The sequence below is a fragment of the Cornus florida genome, unplaced genomic scaffold (genome assembly GCF_030987335.1).
Source record: "Cornus florida cultivar Cherokee Brave unplaced genomic scaffold, ASM3098733v1 CherokeeBrave_3.0.0_Hap2_Chr11, whole genome shotgun sequence".
Lineage (NCBI taxonomy): Eukaryota > Viridiplantae > Streptophyta > Magnoliopsida > Cornales > Cornaceae > Cornus > Cornus florida.
In genome coordinates, this window is record NW_026775581.1 from 35,682,677 (window position 1) to 35,705,282 (window position 22,606).

The window sequence follows — 22,606 nt, forward strand, 5'->3', positions numbered from 1 at the left end:
TGACTGCTGATCTTGATGTTCTCAAGCGACAACGTGAGAAATTTTATGTTTCCATATTCCTTGCGGGTTTAGACCCAAACCTTCAGAATTTTCATGATCAAATACTTGCTGCTGATGGAGGAGTCCCATCTTTGGGTAACATTATGCCCTATTGCTTTAAGTTTCAGAACCATCCCAAGGGACATCAACTGTGAAAGAAAATTCAGCCATGATGCTCCCCTGTGTCACCTCATAGTCCTTTAGAGGTCATGACAGTCCCAGTAGCAACCAAAGGTATGGAGGACATTTGAGTGGTTCTCGTGGCCATGGTGGTCGTGATAGAGGTCGCCATGGTCGTGGTCGTGGAAGTACTGCTCCTCACTACTGCAGTCACTGTTAGGGTACTAACCATTCTATTGAGCACTATTGGGCTCTTTATGGGAAACCTACTTGGGCGAATCAAGTAGTTTCTTCCTCTGACATTGCTGGTTCTCATTCCTCACTTGGCCACAAAGACCCACCTTCTACGACTTCTGTATTGCCATCGACTGCATCTACAAGTGACAATGTCACACTATCTCAAGCTGAGTTCAGTGCTTTGGTCAACAACCAGGCTCATCACAACTCTGCTGATGTGGTTACTTTTGCACAATCAGGTAATGTTGCATGCCTTTCCAATGTACAGACCTCAGCCTCACCTTAGGTTATTGACTTGGGCATCTACCCATCTCACAGGTGATAGGTCTCGACTTTCTAATCTTCGAAAGTCTAGCTTCAAATCTTTTGTTACTATGGCAGATGGTAGAACTTGTTCCATTATCGGTAATGGCACAATTAGACTAACTCCCTCCATTTCATTGTCCTCTGTGCAACTAGTTCCACAATTTCCTTTTAATTTATTATCTGTGAGTAGACTGACTCAAGAACTCAACTGTTTTGTAACATTTTATCCTTCATTTTGTGTCTTCCAGAACCTCAACACGAAGAAGACACTTGGTGGGGGCATTAAAAGGAATGACCTATATTATTTGGATTGCCAACCGTCCACTAGTGGTGCTGCTTTACATTCCCAGGTTTCTGTACATCAGTGGCATTATCGGTTAGGTCATCTCGCATTGCGGTACTTGACTTCAGCTTTACCTTTTCCCGAGTCAATGTCTACATTAGACTGTGAGTCGTGTCAATTGGGCAAGCACCATAAAGTGACTTTCCCTCCTCGTATTGATAACCGTCGGTCTTCTTTATTTGAATTAGTGCATACGGACATTTGGGGTCCTACTCGTCACACTAGTAATTCAAGTTTTTCTTCTTTTGTTACCTTTGTTGATGACTATTCAAGGACGACTTGGTTGTTTTTAATGAAAGATCGTTCTGAACTTTTTTCCATCTTTCAATTATTTTTAAAAGAAATTAAGGTCCAATTTGGATGTGTTATACAAACTTTACAATCTGATAATGCTATGGAATATGTGAAAGGTGCTATCTCTACATTTTGTGACTCGTGGTATTTTACACCAAACTTCTTGTTCTTATACTCCCCAACAAAATGGCGTAGCAAAACGAAAAAATAGGCATTTAATTGAAATAGCTCAGACATCAATGATCCATATGCATCTTCCAAAGCCCTTTTGGGGCGATGTTGTTTTAATTGCTTGCTATTTAATTAATCGTATGCCATCTTCTGTTCTTAACTGCAAATGCCCGTATTCCTTTGTTTTTCCTACTCGACCGTTATTTGCAATTACTCCTCGTGTGTTTTGTGTGTGTGCTTTGCTCACATATTACGTCCTGGCACTGATAAATTGTCTCCTCGTGCCATTAAGTGTCTTTATTGGGTACTCTCGGACTCAAAAAGCTTATAAATGTTGGGATCCTAGCACTCGTAGTGCTTTTGTGTGCATGGACGTTACCTTTTTTGAGGACACTCCTTATTTCTCTTCACATAGTTCGTCTTTAGATACCAAGTTGTTGCTTTTGTTGCCTGTTATGTCCCATTCATCCGACTATGACCCACCACAGCCACTTTAAGTGCCACAGCCACTTCAAGTGTATAGTCGACGACCACAAGTAGCACCGCCCCAATTGTTTACTTCTATTGAGGCTCCTCCTGCCGCCGATGATCTTCCTATTGCACTGCGCAAAGGCATTCGTTCTTGTGTCACTACACATCCCATTTCTAACTTTGTCTCTTATAACAATGTATCGCCCTCCTTTTCCTGTTTTTTATCCACATTATCTGCAACTGTTATTCCGAAGACTATGCAGGATGCTCTGTCTAATACAGGTTGGCGCAAAGCCATGATAGATGAAATGGATGCTCCTTATCATAATGGGACATGGAACCTTGTTCCCTTACCTCCCGGTTCCAAACCGGTTGGTTGTAAGTGAGTATACACCGTCAAATATCTTCCTGATGGATCTTTTGAGCGTTAGAAGGCTTACCTTGTTGCAAAGGGATACATCCAAACCTATGGTATCGATTATGATGAGACTTTTTCCCCTATTGCGAAGATTTCTTCTATCCGGGTTCTTATTTCTATTGCTGCCAATTGTAATTGGCCGCTATTTCAGTTAGATGTGAAAAATGCCTTCCTGCATGGCGACTTACTAGAAGAAGTTTATATGGAGCAACCACTTGGGTTTGTTGCTCAGGGGGGAGTCTCGTTATGCTATATGTCGCCTTAAGAAGGCCCTGTACGGATTGAAACAATCTCAGAAGCAGCACTTTCCTTTGGCCTTAACAGATGCCAGACAGATCATTCGGTATTTCACCAGCACACTAGGACTAGTTTTATATTCCTTGTGGTATATGATGATATTGTTATAATAGGTGATGATTCTGACAGCATTAGTAAATTGAAACTATTTTTGCAAAATCGGTTCCACACTAAAGACTCGGGCAAACTCAAATATTTCTTGGGTATTGAGGTTGCTAGATCCAAGGAAGGTATAAGTTTATCTCAAAAGAAGTATGTGTTGGACTTATTAGAAGAAACGGGTATGTTGGGTGGTCGTTGTGCTGATGCTGCTATGGATCCGAATATAGAACTCTTGTGTGATGAGGGTGATATATTTGAAGACCATGATAGAGATCGACATCTAGTCGGGAAATTAATTTATCTCACTATTACTCTTTTTTTTTTTTGATAAGTAAAATGTATTAGAAGGCGTTCAAAAGGGGAACACGTCCCAAGCTATACAAAAAAATTGAAACTATGATCTTAAGGAGCCCAAAAAGTCCACAATATCCTCAATGGAGGAAAAATCTCTCCCCCAACCCCAACAAAAAAGAGTACAAATAATAGAGAATTTCAGCACCCCAATAGAGGACTCTTTTCCCATCAAAAGATCTTCTATTCCGCTCTTTCCAAATGCTCCACCAAACACAAAAGGGGGTTACCCTCCAAAAGACTCTCGTCTGAGCCCCCACCCATTGGCCCCTCCAAATATCTAGCAATGCCCGAGATGTCCGAGGCATAACGCAATGAATACCAAACAAATCAAAAATGAGACTCCAACAATCATGAGCCACAGGACAATACAGCAACAGGTGATCCATTGACTCCCCATTCAACTTACAAAGACAACACCGATTAACAATAATATGTCTTCGCTTCCTCAAGTTATCCAAAGTCAAAATCTTGCTCCAAGCTGCAGTCCACACGAAAAAGGCCAGCCTAAGAGGCACCTTTGACAACCACACCGTCTTCCACGGGAAGGAAACGCCATGAAAACCAAAAAGGCACACAAAAAAAGACTGGACCTGGAACATCCCCTGAGAAGAGGGTACCCAAAATAGGGAGTCAACACCAGTGCCCTCCACCTCCTGTCTGTACAAGAGAGCCAACAAGCCAGTGACATCATCTAACTCCCAATCCTGAAAAGATCGCCGGAATCGCACATCCCAAGATAACCTCCCGCTATCAAAGCGATAGCAGTTAGCAACCATAGCATGTTTGTTAACAGCAATCCTGAACAGCCTTGGAAACAAAAGAGCCAGAGGCCTATCCGCGCACCAGGGATCCTCCCAAAACCGGACAAACATTCCATCCAGAACTTTGAATCTAACATGTTTGGAAAACTCGTCCCATCCTTTTCCAATGGCCCTCCACACCCCTACTCCACTAGTAGACCTGACTGACCTAGCTGACCACCCCCCTCTCTCCTCCCCAAAGTGACAGGAAATAACCCTTCTCCATAATCTATGCCTTTCACAGCCGAATCTCCAAAGCCATTTACCGAGGAGAGCACTGTTAAAGGGGGCCAATCTCCTAATCCCAAGCCCGCCCAACTGAAAAGGCCTGCAAACCTACTCCCATCTGACAAGATGATACTTAAACTCCTCTCCACAACCCCCCCATAGGAAGTTTCGTTGTAACATCTCAAGACAGCCAACAACCGAGGTTGGAACCCAAAAGAGCGAAAGAAAATACGTTAGAAGGCTTGACAAGACGGTTTTCACTAACGTAACTTTACCACCCTTGTAGAGATATTGCTTTTTCCAACCAGCTAATCTTCTTTCGACCCTCTCAATCACCGGGTCCCAACTTCCCACCCTCCTGGCCGAGTCCCCCAACGGCAAACCCAAATACGAGATAGGGAAACGTTGTGTCCCACACCCTAAGGCTGCAGCCAGAGTGTCCACCTCCTGAACCTCCCCCACAGGGACAAGCACACTTTTGCCCACGTTGACTTTCAAACCAGAGACAGCCTGAAAGCAAACTAAAACACATCTCAGATACCTCAACTGGGACACCTCTGCCTCACAAAAAATAATAGTGTCATCCGCAAAGAGCAAGTGAGAAATCTCCATTTGCTGAACGGAGTCGGGACCGATCTTGAAACCCCTGATAAAACCCAAATCCACCGCCCTTCTCATCAACCTACTAAGAGCCTCCATAACAATAATAAAAAGGAACGGGGAGAGAGGGTCCCCCTGCGTCAGTCCGCGAGAGCTGCCGAAAAACCCCGCAGGGGACCCATTCACCAACACCGAAAACCTGACAGTGGAAACACATGAAACAATCCATTTCCTCCATCTCTCACCAAAGCCCATCCTCTCCAACAGGTAGAACAGGAAATTCCAGCAGATATGATCATAAGCTTTCTCGATATCCAGCTTACATAGAACCCCAGGAGCCCCACTGCACAATCGAGAATCCACACATTCACTGGCAATAAGAGCGGAATCCAGGATCAGTCTACCCCCAATGAAAGCATTCTGAGACTCAAAGATAACTCCATCCAAGACCTCCCTCAAACGGAATGCAAGGACTTTTGCGATGAGCTTGTAAATGCATCCAATCAAACTGATAGGTCGAAAATCCTTAATGTGAGAAGCACCACCCTTCTTAGGAATAAGAGCAATAAAAGATGCGTTCAGTGATTTCTCAAACCGCCCCGTGGAATGAAACTCATGAAAAGTGCCCATCACCTCGTACCGAACCACCTCCCAGCTCTCCAACAGAAATCTCATAGTAAAGCCATCCAGGCCTAGAGCCTTATCACCATTACAGCTCTTAAGGGCCTTCAGCACCTCTTCCTCCGAAAAAGGATTTTCCAACCCATCTCTTTCCAATGCAGAAATAGAATCAAAGTGAAGATCATCAAGACGTGGCCTCCATTGAAGAGGCTCAACATAGAGCTTTTGGTAGAAAGAGACAATACCGCTACGCACCTCCTCCTCCGTAGTCAAAACCACATCATCCACACACATCCGCCCAATGAGATTATTCCTCCTATGAGCATTAGCGGTTCTATAAAAAAACTTGGTATTCCAGTCTCCCTCTTTGAGCCATAAGGCCCGAGATTTCTGACGCCACGAAATTTCCTCCAAAACTGCAATCTCCACACATTCTGCCTGACAAGCTGCTCTCCTACTGTGTTGGGAATCAGAAAGAACACCCTCCCCTTCCAGTCTATCGATCTCGGCAATATCAGCCAAAGCCCTATTCTTTCTCCACTCCAAGCTCCCAAAAACCTTCTTATTCCACCTTTTAAGATTATTTTTCAATTATATAAAGCTTTCCTGCAAGAATAAAACTCGACGTACCCACCATTAGGTTCTCCTCCCACCACGAACGCACAAGCCCCTGGAAGTTATCCGCACGAAGCCATATATTCTCAAATCTGAAAGGAGTGCAACGAGATCTCAACCCTCCACAATCCAGAACCAAAGGAATGTGATCCGAAGTCACCCTAGCCAACACAGCCTGAACAACATCCGGGAACTTCTCTTCCCAGTCACCAGAAATTAAAAATCTATCAAGGCGAGAGAGAGTTGGTGCTTCCCTTCCACTGGACCAAGTGAAAGAAGCTCCCTCAAGAGGAAGATCAATAAGCTGATGACCATCAATAAAGTCAGAAAAGTGCATCATAGCCTAAGTCCATGCACCTCCTGTAGATCTCTCCGCCGGGGACCTAACCACATTAAAGTCACCTGCCACACACCAAGGAAGAGACCACCTCTCCTTCACCCCACTCAACTCCTCCCACATACCATCCCTCACATCATCATCAACTGGCCCATACAACCCAGAAAAGCCCCAAGTGAAACCATCCTCCTCCATCACGAAGGCACAAGACAAAGAAAAAATCCCTCTATAAACATCCACATTTATCTCACTATTACTCGGCCTGATATTTCATATGCAGTTAGTGTCATGAGTCAGTTCATGGGAGCTCCTACAGTGCCACATTGGAATGTTGTTCTTTGAATTATTCGATATCTCAAGCAAGCTCCGAGTTTTGGGTTGCTATATAAATCGAATGGTCATCTCAAGGTGGAAGGTTTTACAGATGCTGACTGGGCTGGATCTCCTTCAGATAGAAAGTCTACTACAGGCTATTGTACATTTGTAGGAGGAAATCTTGTTACATGGAAAAGTAAGAAACAAACGGTAGTAGCTCAGTCTAGTGCTGAAGCTGAGTACAGGGCAATGGCTTATACCACCAGTGAGTTGGCATGGATACAACATTTTCTAGAAGAACTTGGGTTGAAAGTCAAAGCTCCCATTCCATTATTTTGTGATAACCAAGCGGCCATCCACATTGCATCTAATCCTGTATTCAATGAAAGGACCAAGCATATTGAAGTTGATTGTCACTTCATTCGGGAAAAAGTATTAAATTGGAGCATCTCTACTCCATTTGTAAAGTCTGAAGATCAACTAGCTAACATGTTCACCAAAGCATTGGGACATAATCGGTTAAGGACTATCTGCTCCAAGCTAGGATTATATGATATATATTCCCCAGCTTGAGGGGGAGTGTTGGAATGCTTATGTTTATATATATATATATATATATATAGGGTCAAAGTGTGGTCATTATGTAATTAGTCATTCTTGTATTTATATATATATATATATATATATATATACATATATATATATATGCATTCTTACTCTTTTAGGGTAAGAAACATATTTTTAGAGCCTCCATTAGACTCTCTCTCTCGGTCTCTTTCTCTCTCTCTCTCTAACTCTCCATAGATTACCAGCGAGTGTATTGAGGCTAGGGTTAGAAGCAACGTTCCGGGGGTTGTGTGCAAGTTGGGCAATGAGAAATCCTATGATCATGTATGCTAGGTCTTTTTTTGATGCTGATTGGGCTGGTTCTCCAGATGATTGACGTTCTACTACTTGCTTGTGTGTTTACTTTGGCCCTAACCTCATCACCTGGGTAGTAAGAAGCAAGCCACTGTTTCTAGATCAAGTGTTGAATCAGAATATAGGGAATTAGCGCACACAATAGCTGAAATCCAGAGGCTTACACACCACCTTCGAGAGTTAAAAATTCCATTACACCATCCTCCAATCCTTCACTGTGACAATATCAGTGCTACATAGTTGGCCTCCAACCCAGTTCTTCATGCCAGAACCAAACATATTGAGAATGACTATTACTTCTTAAGGAAACGTGTGTTACATGGCTCTCTAAAAATCGTGTTTGTTCCAAGCGCCGACTAGAAAGCAAATGTCTTCACCAAAGTTATCGGTACCCCAGTTTCAACTTCTAAGAGACAAGTTGTTGGTTCGTCCTTGCTCCACCATCATCTTGAAAGGGGTGTTAAGAGATTAGCTAATGATATATTGAATCAACCAGAAAATCAGATCAAAAGGAAATCCAAATAGGTTTGTTGAGATAAGTTTGTTGAGAGAATCTCAGATTGGTTTGTTGAGAGAATCTCTCCATATCTCTCTCATTGTTTTAATTATAAATACACAATAGGACACCATCATTTCAGTGTAGCGAAAATTTCCCAAATTATTATCTTCTATTCTCAGTTTTTCACTGTTCTTTCCCGATTTCTTATTTGGGACTCCCTCTGGGGGCTTCGTCGAGGAGGATTTCAATTTGGGACCCGATTGTCAAGAGATTCGAGGGGGCTTGCGGATAGGAAAAAACAGTACTTATCGAAAGGGGGGAGGCTTACTCTTCTGAAAAGCGCTCTTTCGAACCTCCCTACCTATTTTATGTCCCTTTTCCCAATGCCTATAACAGTGGTTAGAAGACTTGATGCGATTCAGAGTAATTTTTTGTGGGGAGGCATGGGAGATGAGTTCAAATACCACCTAGCTAACTGGGAGAGAGATTGTAACCCTATTTCAAAGGGAGGTTTGGGAATCCGAAGGCTGGATATGTTTAATAAGGTGTTGTTGGGGAAATGGTTGTGGAGATTTAGGGGCAAGAGGACAAGATTATGGAGACGAGTTATCTCATGTCAATTGGGTGAGAGAGTTGGAGGGTAGCTTTCTAGGGAGACGAGAGCTCCAGTGGGTATGGGAGCTTGGAAACTCATTCAGAAGGGTTGGGATGAGTTTTCCAAACGCATCCAGTTCAAAGTCAAGAGCAGGAGGAATGTCAGATTTTGAAAGGACCAATGGTGTGGGGACATTATGTTGGCTCATAAATTTCCTTGCCTTATTCGGATTTCTGTGAACAAACATGCTGCATTTGTTGACTGTTATCGGCTTGATAATGGAAGCATGACTTGGGATGTGCAGTTTTGCAGAGAATTCCATGATTGGGAGCTCTTGGAGGTTACTGATTTCCTTGCTTTGACTTACAACCAGGTGGTGGAGGATGTGGGTTTGGATGTGATGGTGTGGGAGGGATCCATGAGAGGAGTGTCTAAGGTTATATCCTTTTACCAGTCTTATGGAGATCCCTGGCTCCTCTTGCCCTTGGAGAGCTATTTGGAGGACGAAGGCCCCTTTAAAGGTGGCTTTTTTTACATGGTCTGCTGCCCTTGGAAGCATACTCACCCTCGACAACCTCAAAAGGAGACGTCAGGTTGTGGTGAGGGATATTTGGACTCTGTTCTTGGTTGATTTTGGTGTGGCATGGGTGTCTCATGAGTCCATGGTTGATTTGTTAGAGGCTTGGAAAGGGTGTATAGTGGAGATTTGAGTCAGACATGCTTGGAGGGCCACTCCCCTTTGTCTTTGGTGGGGCTTGTGGTGTGAGAGAAATAGGAGATCCTTTGATGGGGAGGAGTCTCCTACTTGGTCTCTCAAATACAATACACTGTCTTCTTTATTCTTTTGGGTTAATGGGCGAAATTGTATTTCTATGGATAGTCTCTTGGATTTTGTGGATAGCTTGAAGTTGTAGTGTCGCTGTTGGCGGCTTGTATTTCCGTTGGGCGTGCTCCCCTTTTAGGTGTTTTTTAATGAATTATTACTTATAAAAAAAAATTAAAAAAATAAAAATAATGAGAGCCTACTCTACTAACAAAGAATAAAAGGATTAAAAATATTATAAAGTTGAAACCAAACATAGGGGAATAATTCCTAGTAAATAAGATGAGTGATTACAATTAGGGTAATTTTTAATTCTTTGCAATTAGGCTTTATGGAAAGAGACGAATAGGAGATCCTTTGATGACGTGAAGTCTCCTTGGGGGGTTGTTTATATTCTGTACTTAGTACTCTTTTCTTTTGAGTTCATGGGATTGTAAATCTATGGAGATTCTTTTGTCTTTTGTGGATAGCTTGAGGCTCTAGGTTTTTGAGCAGCTTGTTCTGGACCGCACCCCCCTTTTGGGCGCTCTTCAGTGAATACTTATAAATAAATAATAAAAAATAAAAATAAATAAAAATCTACCTAATTCACAATAATTATTATGTTCTAGCATTATGTAGAATTTAAGTTAATTCGTTAAATGATTTGCTGTTCATTTTGTTAACGAGTGAATCATTTGGTCACAAAATGTCCATTAAAGGTCCAAAATGAATCTCTATGCCAAAAGTAACTGAAAATGGGTTGTAAAAGAAGGGTGGAAAGCTTATTGAAGTGGATGAGGCCATGGAGGATGTCCAAAGTTATGAGGAAACAAACCTTGGGTCCTGGCTTGGTTGTTGAGAAAGGCAATAGTACTAAGGGTGAGGATATAGAGATGTCAATGTGGTGGAACAAACTGCCGAGGTTCCTGTTGACTGGTGAGCAATTGCCTGTGATCACAACTTGTGATACTTGAAGCCAGTGGTCGTGAGTCTCCTAAGGCTAGAAGTAGCCAAAATGGAGATGAGGCTTATACTAACTCGAGAATGGATAACGAAAATGTTCAGTCTGATATCAGCAAGATTGTAGCTGGTAATGACTCTGGTGAAGGCAAAAAAAAAATGAGAGAAAATTTAGTTGCCTCCAATGGGGTAACAAGAACTATGTCAGCATGTGGGACTCTGCCTCCACACTAATCATCTTAATGATTGGTTGATAGAAAGTGAGGGGGCTTCAAAGGCCCGGGATGCAGAAGGTAGTTAGCAGTTGAATAAAGGAGCATAATCATAGTGTCGCTTGCTTTGTTGTGACCAGGGTTAGAAGCAAAAATCTTAATAACATCAGTGCAAGGGTGGATGATACATATAAATGGTTTGGGGATTATGATGCTTATTCAGGTGGAAAATTTTGGCTTGGGTTAAATTCAAATTTGATGTGTTGCCAGGCTGGTTCATGGTGCTTGGCTCTCAATTGGGGACTGGAATGTGGTAAAGTACCATAAAGGGAAGATTGGTGAGCTGAGAATCCCTAAAAGGTTCATTGATGAATTCAATTCCACTCTTCAAAATATAGGCTTCGATGATCAGCCAGTAAAAAATGAAGGGTGGACTCAGTCTAATAATCAGTTCACTAGAAAGAAAATTTCTGATAGATTGGATAGAGGCTTAGTGAACTCAGATTGGGTGCAAAGGTTTAACAACTCTAAAATGACTCTAACAGAAGTGTCCCTTTAGGATCACTACGGCATGGTGGTTTATTCAGATGCCAAATGTGCAGTGTGTCCAAAACCTTTTAAGTTTTTGAAGGTTTGAGGCTCTTTGGAAGAGGTTAGACAAATTGTTGCAGTAGCTTGGAAGGAAGAGGTGTGATAAAAAAGCTAAGGGTGGTCAGGGAAAGAGTCAGCAACTGGAATAAAAAGAAAGGGTCTACCATGAATCAGGTGAAGAAGCCAAGGAGAATTTGGAGGCTATTAACCTATCTTTTTAACAGAATCCTATGAATGAAGAATTGATTCGATTTGCTAGAAAGAGAAACAAATCCATGGTAGTGCCTTTATCTCTAGAGGAAGTTTTGTGGTCTCAAAAGGCTAGACTAAGCCAAAATTCTTTCGTCAAAAGTCATACAAAGAAGGGCTGTATACTCTTATCACTCTGTTGAGAGAGAGGATGAAATTTGTTCTACTAATCCGGATACTATGGAGGCTTGGCTAGTTGAATTCTATGAGAAATTGTACTCCAAGTCTGATGTTGGTACTCGTTTGCCTTTGATATGGCCTAGAAGTTCCTTAAATGATAAGGAAAGGCTGAGTTTGTAGCATCCTACTCCAGATGAGGTGATCAGGGGTTGGTTATGGGTTTCTCTCCAGATAAGTCAACAGACCCAGATGGTATTCTTGCAAGATTCTTCCAAAGGTTTTGGCACATCATCATCTCTAAGATTATAGCTGCAGTAAAGTTTTTTCTTTCAGTATTCGTCTATGCCTACGGATATGAATGCGACTTTTCTCACTCTAATCCCAAAGAAAAATAAAATCACTAACATTAGACCAATATTTTTTTGCAAATCATTTACAAAATTGTGTTAAAATTATTCAAAAAGACTGAATCCAGCAGTACATAATCGTGTTGGGAACGAGCAAGTTGCCTTTGTGAAGGGAAGGAGGATTCATGGGAACATTATTTAGCTCATAACCTTTGGAAAGGCTTCAATAGCAATATAAGTGGACCTTAAAAAAGCTTATGATTTCATATCTTGGGAGTTCTTGTTTGACCTTATGAAACTTAATGGCTTTGATGATCAATGGCTAGGGTGGACTAAGCAATGTGTGACCTCTACCAGGTTCTCTCCGCTCAGTAACAGTATTCCTTCTAAATTTTTCCAGCCGATAGACGAATTAGACAAGGGTGTCCCCTCTCTCCCCTTCTTTTCACCTTGGCTTCTGAATATATTTCTAACCTTATACATATCAAGGTGAATGAAGGTTCAGTTCATTTATGCAAAGCTGTTGAGAAGGTGGGGCTAAAGCTAAATCACTTCTTTGCTGATGTCCTATTTGTAGAGAACAGTGGCAGCAAGTAGAGGACAATAGCAGCAGCGTTTTAAAATGTATAATAGGCGTGGGAAAGAGGATTCTAGAGCTTAAAGCTTAATTTGGCACATGCTAGACGATGGGGGGTCCACTTGGAGTCTTGCATAATTAGGGGGTTTGGTCAAAATGCATTATTTTGGTAATTGCATTAATTATGGTGACATTGCATTGTTTTGGTAAATTGCATCAATTAAGTTATTTGTTACTTTATTAAGCTAGAGTCAACTTTTGATTACCTCGATTGTAGGGTAATCCAAGGGTCATCCTTTATTATAAAAAGGATACTATGTAATTCTGATTAGTCAATCAATGAATGAATAAAAATATCCTTTGAGGTTTCTTTGTGAGTGATTCACAAATTCTGAGGATGTAAGGCCTTCCCTAGGTGTTATACGTAGGCCCTGTTGGAGTGATTCCAATAGGTTTTTGTTTTCTATTGGTGTGATGCCAATAGGCTTTTTCTTGTTTTCAATCCTTTTTTCTCCACCAATCTGTTTATTTGAATTTCCAGCTACTTATCCTTTGTTTTTCTACATTTCTACTATCGAACCTCCAAATTTCAGCCCTAGTTCTTTGGAATTTCAGCCTCTGAATTCTTTAGTTCTTAACTATTTAAGGCTTTACTCTTGTCCTACATCACCTATTCTTGATTGTCAAATCCTATATTGGTACTGCAAAAGTTATTGCTGAGGTCTTTGATGTATTTTACAAGGGTGCTGGCTCAATGGCCAGTATAGAGGGATCTAGGCCTAGAGTAGTTATCTCTTCTTGTATTATTCATCATTGTTCTATTCCTTGACTAACTTAAAGATGAAAGGCATGATGGTTGAGGTGGTGAACACACTACAATCATTTGTTTGTTTTGAACCCCTTAGCGGCTGCTGTTTGGAATTGGTGCTGGAGTGTATTTTTCCTTTCAACATCTATGTGAATGGACTTTTAAATTTTATGCTGGCAAGTCTTCATTGTCGAAGTTTATCAAGTGTACTTGTGCTAATGTCCTTTGGAACTTACGGAGAGAGAGGAATTCTAGGCTCCATGGTGGTGAACACAGATCTCCAGATCAGATTGCCATAGATTTATTTGTTGGATGCTACTATAGTCTTCGGACTGTCCATAAAGGATCTTTGTTTAATATTCTAGATAAAGCTTGAATTGCGTTACCTATTTTTCGTCTTTCTTTTTCCATTGTACCATAAATGGCATTTCTCAATTCCAGTTTAAGTGAAGTTGTAAAAGGAGAGGATGCACTCTCTATCTTTTTTGTACTGCAGTTAGTTTTATTTTAAATGAATCGGTTTAAATTTTTTTATAAAAAATAAGATGGGAGTTCATATTGACTGACTCATTTTTAAAACGTTAAAACAAAAAATAAATATTAAAAATGGTGCTAAAGAACTTGGTTTGAATATGCAACAATAGAAAGGCAAACTTTGAAAAGGAAAACCAAAAGATTTTTGAAAAGATTGTAAAAAAAAATGATATATAAAAAATGTTTGTAGCCTCCAATAACCATAATCATGCTTCAGGTTCAATTAATTAAAAGATATATAAAGCACATTATCAATTCTGTCCCATCGCAGAAGGGTCTTGGGGTGGGAGACTCGAGATAGATCTAAATGTTGGTATTTTATAAAGTGACTGTTATAGCACTCAAACTCAAGCCAGTAGCACCAATGCTTAAGTCTTTTTCTTTTTCTTTTTTTAATTGAAAGACATATACATTATAATTATGGAATAGGTTATGGTAAGGGCATAGAAAACTCTTCTATCATGAAATTGGAGTAATTTTAATATCAATGCAACATTTAGATAAGTACGAAAAAGAAATGAAGTGATGACGGTGAGTATGGTAAGCCCAATGTATAATGTTGCCCAAAAGATAATGTGATCAGGTAAATAAAAGAAGTCAGATATTATTATATCCAACATTTTTATTATGGAATAGGTTATGGTAGAAAACCCTTATAATCATGAAATTAGAGTAATATTAATATCAAAGCATCATTTAGATAAGTACAAAAAGAAATGAATAGATGATGGTAAGCCCGAAGTATAATGTTACCCAAAAGATAATGTGTTCAGGTAAATAAAAGAAGTCAGATATTATTATTTCCAACATTTATACAGGATATCTTTTTGTTAGGACTGTTCACCTACTCACTAGTGTGCAAGGAATTTATGCAGGAATTAAATCTTAACCGTTGGATATAAAAGAATAAACTACTTTTTTAACTGCCCAATGGAATCTAACGGTTAATACTTGAGATGTGCATACATTTTCCTACACACCAGGGAGCAAGTGAACAATTCTGATCTTTTTGTTTCTAAATATATACTATTTTGTACCTAAATTCAAAATTGTCAATGTGTTTTATGATGCATGAGACAAAACAGTTCACAATTCAAATTAATAGAACATAGATTCTCTATACTTATGAGCGTATCCCAATTCAAAACTACAGTGTAGAAAACAGTAAAAGTTGAAACAAATTCAGAAAATGAAAAAGGAATCCAGCCCCGGAATCCAATTATGATTCTCATAACATCAAACCTTTTAAAGTAATATTTCAGGGTTAGTATCTGAAGGTCAACAGTCCTAAGAATTCAATAAGCTCCTTCAATACATGAAGGAAAACAAATAGGACCTACTCTCCTTGTGCATTTACAGAAGATAAACAAGAATCAAACGATGCAAATGAACTTGAGATAGTATAAATATCTATATCCATTGGGCATACCGGTGATAGTATTTGCTGAAGAACATGAGAAACCACCACATCCACAGGCTGGAGGTCAGCCACAGCAGCACCTGGTTCCCCATGCTGAAAAAATACATTTTAGTTAGCTTAATATGCTAAAACGGGCACAAAAAGTGAAGTACTTGATAAGAAAATTTTGCACCAGCCTGTTGTATTCCGAAGAGAAAAGAATAAAAATAAGCAACAGCAAACTAGAAGGCAGTATCAACCAAATAATGAGAAGGTAATAGATAAAGCGCACGGCAATAGAAGCAGTCCATTTGGGATATAATTTTTGCAAACTTAGGATGTAATATGAACATAACAATGGAAATTATTCAGAAAATACAAAGTTAACTCAAATGGCGTTCATGTGCTGGAACAAGAGGAATGAGGTGGCTTACAAAGTTCTACTTACAATTCCAAGACCAAGCTCCATCTTTCCTGGGCCCAAACGGTCTGATGTTACCTGGCCTGGTAGTGTGCAAACAGAAAGTGCGACACCCATTGTTCCAACCATCTCAGATGCATGTTTTGCTGCTGCCGCAACATCAGTAAGAGAGAGGCCAGAAGCTGCGGCAGCTCCGGCAACCTGTGTTTCAAGAAGCAATAAAGATTATTGGGAAACATAACTTATGAGTAAACAAAACTTCATTAGCTTATTCGATCACATAGACACCATCTACTGGTGTTTTCTTTACTCATCCAACACTGTTACCAAACTAAAATTGCCAACTAATTAGATTCCCTGAACCTACTCCTTCAAAAGTTCAAATGTTGTATATAATTACATTAGATTGATAATCAGATTTTCCAAACAAAATCTTATATTTCCAAGTAACCATCCTGTAGAAAAAGAATTGAACCATTCCATAGATAGACTTACCCATATATTGGCACCATTATAACTTACCATAATGCCAAGATTGTAAATTTTAGCATTTGATGGAAATTCTTCTATTCTTTTAATTCAAGAGAAAAAAGGTGTTGCATAAATAGTAAATGTATATGGAAGTAAGCTTGCTCTGGGCGATTAGGGTTTTCCTGGTGGCCTAAATTTCCAGTAGGTGAACGGCATTAACATGATGGTGGAGGAGGGCTTTCCCCCCCTCCATTTAACCTTCAGGGACTTCTTCATCCCGACCACATTCACATCCACACTTTATGTAGCAACTTGTCCTAAGAAGATTCAGTCTCTTAATTCTCGAATTTACAGTTCCTTCCCGAGTGCAAGTCAGATGATCTGATCTCTATTGAAGAAAAGGACATGGAGGAAGAGATTCAGTATTGGAAATTTTCCTTGGTTGGGTATCTTATGGTCAAACATCCATATTATCCTTTCTTCAATCCATACCTGACTAGGGTTTGGAAGTTATTGTCTGAAATAAAGATGGTGACGCTGAAGATGGATCATTCATTATTAGGTCTGACCGTTTGACTCAGTGTAGAATATGTTGAGAATCGTTTCTAGGGTTCATAAGTATGAGGGCCAACCTATTATCTTGAAAAGATGAATAAGAACGTGAATTTGGAGAAGGATGTATTCTGTCCCAATATAGATCAAGATTCACGATCTTCCAGTATACTGTCAAAGCAAGCTTGCAATCTCAAAGCGTTTGAAGTTCTCAAAACTCATATTTGTGAATGTGGTTGAGTGTCAAGATAAAGGGGCACTTTTCTTAGGGTTAGGTTGAGGTTGATGTCCATGACGATTAGCCTGAACATATTGAGTTCTCATTGCATGGGAATTGATGCAAGCGGAAAGTGGTTAAATTGCCATTTGTTGAAGTGGGGTGCCCAAGTAGTTTGCTTGCAAGAATCCAAGTTGTATTCTCCTTCCACTGGATTGGTACAGTAAGGAGAATTTGGGGTGGAAGATTTGTTGAGTGGGAAGCTCTTGATTCTATTGAGGCAATGGGGGGTATTTTGGTTTTGTGGGTTAGTAGATGGGTCTCCAAAGTTGATGTTTAGAAGCATAAATATTCCGTATCATGCTTGTTCCTTTAGAGGATGGATTCTCTTAGGTATTCTCCAAAGTGTAGCCCCACGGAGGATGCTGAGAGGTGTAATAGGTCAGGCGCTTGCCCTCTGATCCAAAAGCTTAAGTTGTTAGGTAGTATTGCATACCCACCCATATAAGCCCATGATCTTCCTAATCCAAATCCGATGTGGGACAAGAACCTCTAACATTCTCCCCCACCAAAATTCACACCGGCCTCATTGCAGTCGAACCACCCTACCTATCCGGCAGAGACCCGGACACCTCCCAAGCGGGCGCTTGGCATGGCACCGGATCAAGCACTAGGTCTGGTTCGAATACCATTGCAACGGACTAAGCACTTGCACTCTGACCCAAAAGGTTAAGTTGTTGGGAAATGTTGCATACCCCCCCATATAAGCCCATGACCTTCCCACCGGATCCGATGTGGGACAAGAACCTCTAACAAATAAGGGTGCCCTATGGGAAGAGGTATCCTATGCCAGGAGAACTAGGATGTTCATTGGTCTGTGGGAGGGGATTTCAATGTAGTGAATCAGATTATCATTTAAGAGATCTTCTAAATGTGGTCCTCATAGATGAAGCAATTTTCAAAGTTCATTGATACCCAACACTTGATTGACTTGCCGACGGAAGGTGCTACATTCACTTGGTCTAGTGGTAAACAAACTCCTTTGTCCCAATTGGATAGGTTTATGATCTCAAGGGGTTGGGAAGAAATTCTCGGACGTTGCCCAAGAGACATTAGTGAGACTGGTGTTAGATCATGTTCCATTGCTTCTAGATTGTGGGGGCTTAAGAAAGAGAGGACTTCCTTCCGATTTGAGAATGTGTGGCTTCATGTGGATGACTTTAAGGAGAGAGTTAAGCATTGGTGGGAGGGCTACAGAATGGGAACCTGAGCTTTGTTATTGTCAAAAAGCTCAAATTGTTGAAGGAGAATTTAAAGAAATGGAATAGGGAGGTGTTTGGGAATCTCAAGTAGAGGAAGAATAAACTCTTGATGGAGATTGCCAAACTTGCACAGAAGTAGGGAGGTACGGGGCTGGAGGAGGGAGGAGTGCAAAGCGGGGATTTGGAAGATCGCTATTCAGGAGAATATTTTGTGGGGCCAAAAGTAGAGAGCTTTGTGGTTGAAGGGAACACAAAAATTTTCCACCGATTGGCTAATGCTCATAAGAGGACCAATCAAAGTGGCCTTTTTTTGCATGGACATCCATTTTGGGGAAGATCCCGACCCAGGATAACCTTAAGAGGAGGAGTCAGATCATGGTCAATTGGTGTTGTATATGTAAGAATGATGAAAAACGGTTAATCATTGTCTTTTGCATTGCCTAATGGCTCGAGACTACAGGAATTTGTTGTTGGGTCTCTTTAGGGTTCAGTGGGTTATGCCCAGGTCTTCCATAGGCTTAGAAAGGTTGTATAGTGAGGGCCCAAGTTCTTGATTTCTAAAGGGTTACGACTTTGTGCGTCTGGTGGTGTTTATGGCTTGAAAGAAATAACAGATCTTTTGAAGGAAAGGAGAATGCTATTGGCTCTTTGGGTTCTGGGGAGAAATTGAGGAGCTTGTTGATTTTTTGGACTAGTTGAGGGTTTAGAGGCCCTATTTGGCCTTGTGTAGCTTTTGAGGGTTGCATTCCCCTTTTGAACGCTTTTTGTACAATCATTGCTTATCAAAAAAATAATTGAGACACAATCAAGACATCTATGAGCAAGGTAGCTTCGAGAAAAGTATGAATGCTACATTTAGTGCCCTTATTCCTATGAAGGGGAGGAGGCCTTAGGTGTAATTGTGAAGGACTTTAGGCTTATTAGTTTGGTGGGTAGTATATACAAGCCAATAGCCAAAGTCCTAGCATTGAAATTGAAAAATGGTATAGATGAAGTGATTTCAAACCCTTTCTTATTTTTTCTTTTTTTTTTTGGGTAGTCATCAGATTTTGGCTGCTAGTGAATGTGTAGAATGTCGGGGGTGGCTTGCAAGCTTGATGTTGACGTGATTTCAAACCCTTTCTTGGAGACACAATTCCACGGTGAGATTCTCAATTCTGGTTAATGACTCTTCGACTGGCTTCTTCGGCAGCTCTCGAGGTTTGAGGTAGGGGGACCCTTAGTCTCCTTTCTGTTCATCACTATGATGGAGGCCTTTAGTAGGTTGATGGCTCAGGCTGTGGAGCTGAGGTTTATTAAAGGGTTTTGTGCAGGTAAGGATCCCTCTAATCACTTGGACATCTCTCATCTTCTTGTTATCGACGACACCATCTTCTTCTGCGATGCGGATGAGGCCCAATTAAGATAATTGAGGGGGGTCTTGTTGTCCTTTCAGCTATTTCAGGGCTGAAAGTTAACCTTAGGAAGAGTAGCATTGTGTCGGTGGAGGAGGTTGAGGACATGACCTATTTGGCTAACATTTTGGAGTGTGGTGTGGGGACGTTTCCAATGTCGTATTTGGGTTTACCCTTGGGGGCATCCTTCAGGAGGGCTTTTGTTTGGGATCCACTTGTAGAGTGGGTGGAAAGAAAAATTAGTGGGGTGGAAGAATCAAAATCTCTCAAAAGGCCTCAACCTTATGAAAAGCACTCTTTCAAGTCTTCCAACGTACTTCGTCATTGTTCAAGATGCCCGCAACTATCAACATGAGGATCGAGAAGCTGCAGAGGAATTTATTGTGGGGTGGAATTGGGGATGAGTTCATATTCCATCTACTGTGTTGGAAGCAGGTTTGCATTCCTATTCAAAGTGGGGATTTGGGGTTTAGGAGGTAGGATGTTTTCAACAAGCCTAGCTAGGCAAATAGTTGTGGATGTTCAAGGTGGAGAGGCACAGAAGAGGGTGGTTTGTTGCAAGTTCAGAGATTCTAAGGGTGGATGGTGCTCATCAGGGGTGACTTCTCCGAGAGGGATGGATGTTTGGAAATTCATCCTTCAGGGATGGGATGAATTTTCCAAGCATATCCCGGTCAGAGTGAGGAATGAGAGACAAATATGATTTTGGGAGGATACTTTGTGTGGAGATAGACAGTTGGCACTTTCCTTCTTGAGACTTTTTAGGATTGCCACAGACAGACAGGTATTGGTTGTTCACTGCTATAATCTTGATAGCGGAAGGGTGTCATAGAATGTACAGTTCGTGAGGTACTTCCATTCCAAGACTGGCAATTAGATGACATCGTCGATTTTCTAGCAGTTCTCAATGCCCAATCAGTGGGTGAGAATGTGGCTTTCTTTGGTTGGACAGTAGCTTTGGAGGCAGATTTTGACAATAGATACCTGAGGAGGAGACAACATATTATAGTTAACTGGTGTTCCATGTGCAAGAGAGATAAGGAGATGGTTAATCATCTTCTTTTGCATTGCCTATGGCTAGAGATCGTTGGGCCATGCTCTTTGCGTTGTTTGGTATACATTGGGTTGTTTCGCATTCCATGAGGAGCATGCTTGAGGCTTGGAAGAGGTTTATAGTGCAAAGTGAAGCCCAAGACCCCCTGTTGTGGGGTTTACGGAGAGAGGAAAAGGAGATCCTTCGAGGGGGCTCCTATTTGGGCACTTAAATTCTCTGTACTTAGTTCTTTATTCTTTTGGGTATATGTGTTTACTTGTAAATCTCGTGTGGGGTTTATGAATAAAGAGGAATAGGAGATCCTTCGAGGGGGAGGAGGCTCCTATTTGGTCTTTAATTCTCTACACTAAATTCTTTGTTGTTTTAGGTATATGGGTTTACTTGTAAATCTGTGGAAGATATCATGGATTTTATGGATAGGAAGAGGATATAGTGGATCTTTTGTTTCCCTTGGCCTTGTATAGGACCGTGCTCCCCATTTGAGCTCTCTAAAATTAATCTTACTTAAACAAAATATAAAAAGTGTAGACCTTATCCAATCTCATTGGTCTCTCTTCATATTGTGAGAGAGTAGGATCTCAATCCTTATCCAATCTCATTGGTCTCTCTTCATATTGTGAGAGAGTAGGATCTCAATCCTCCTATAATAGATTATTGTAGATTTGAAAGTGAAAGAATGACTAAGAAATGGATTGAAATTTATTGATCTTAGCTTTCTACCACAGCGATTAAGGAACGGTTCTACTTTTAGAAGCCATTTTAACAATGCTCGGTCTCGCTTCATATTGTCAAATAGTGGGATCCCAATCCTCTAAAATAGAAGTTGGTCCTAACCGCAATTATTAATGCTTTGGTATATCTTAAATGGAATGTGGTCTCCACTTAGGTTAGGGGGGCATTGTCCCTTAGTTCTTCAGTGGACTTCTAAACCAGCATGGTCAAGCACAACAGCATAGCTGAAACCTCCTACAAACACAATCCCACGGAATACAAGGGTCAAGTTTTGATCAATATTTGCCTGAGCTGTACTTTGCCTGAGTGAGATCCCCAGAGGTGAAGGCTATTCTTTCTAATGCTTGGAACTCTACGATCATTGCTCTTCTTCTAAAGGTCTGTGGGTATCCTATGTCAAGGGGTGGTTCAGATAGAAGGTTGTCTAATTCTTCAAAGACCCGGCGGATGTGCCATGCAAAATGACTGGCGGAAATGGCACCTATCTTCCCAAAAGAAAGAAAGACCGCATCTCAAAACTCCACTGACTCAAACAAGGGGGGAATGATCAACGCTCTTAACATTACATAAATCATACATATGTGGTATGGAAATGGGTAGATGGATAAATGGAAGTTTTACACTTCACTTGCTTGAAGCTACCAAATTACACTTCCTCAATATTTAGTGCTCCAAAAGACATAATTTTTGTAAATAAACCCAAACTACTTAACAATCTTTAGCTTTCTTAGAAATCTAACTATCTCAATCCTTGAACAATGGTTCGCAGAAGAGATAAGTCGGTGGACTTGGGATTCGATAATTGGCGACACAATGCCTCACCAACGCACCAAAGCAAATCCTGCAGTACAATAAAGGGGTAATACGTCAAAGCTTTTTAGGATAACGAGTGGTCCTTCTCCAAGCAAAAAAAGACAGATTTATAACTTCTGAACATTTCAAGGAAAAGATTTTCTTGATGCTGCAAAGCGAGCTGTGACTTTATTGGCGGGCTTGCTGGGAGAGAAGAAGGGCAACAGAAGGGGAGAGTCCGCTTGGGATGGAATATATGAATATCCCCATTTTCACAATTGTTAGAGGAAGATTTTCATTTATAGTTAGATTTTCGTTCAAGTCGTTAGTCAACTGCTGATTAGGCAATGACGTCCCGTCTTTCTTTAGTCTTTAACTCATACATAGCACTCGGACTAGGACTATAGGACTAAGGAAAGGCTTAGC

General features: G+C 40.8%; 1 protein-coding gene across 2 annotated transcripts in view; it reads right to left on the minus strand.

Annotated features, from left to right (window-relative positions):
* The window catches only part of LOC132282918 (putative 3,4-dihydroxy-2-butanone kinase), a 71,895-nt gene that overhangs the window by 44,210 nt on the left and 5,079 nt on the right, over window positions 1-22,606 (minus strand). For both annotated transcript variants that reach the window (XM_059784750.1, XM_059784748.1), the window contains 2 exons: window positions 15,734-15,907; window positions 15,316-15,399 (listed from right to left, as the gene is read on the minus strand). In XM_059784750.1, coding sequence (XP_059640733.1) covers window positions 15,316-15,399; window positions 15,734-15,907 — 258 coding nt within the window. The remainder of the gene's footprint in view (window positions 1-15,315; window positions 15,400-15,733; window positions 15,908-22,606) is intronic.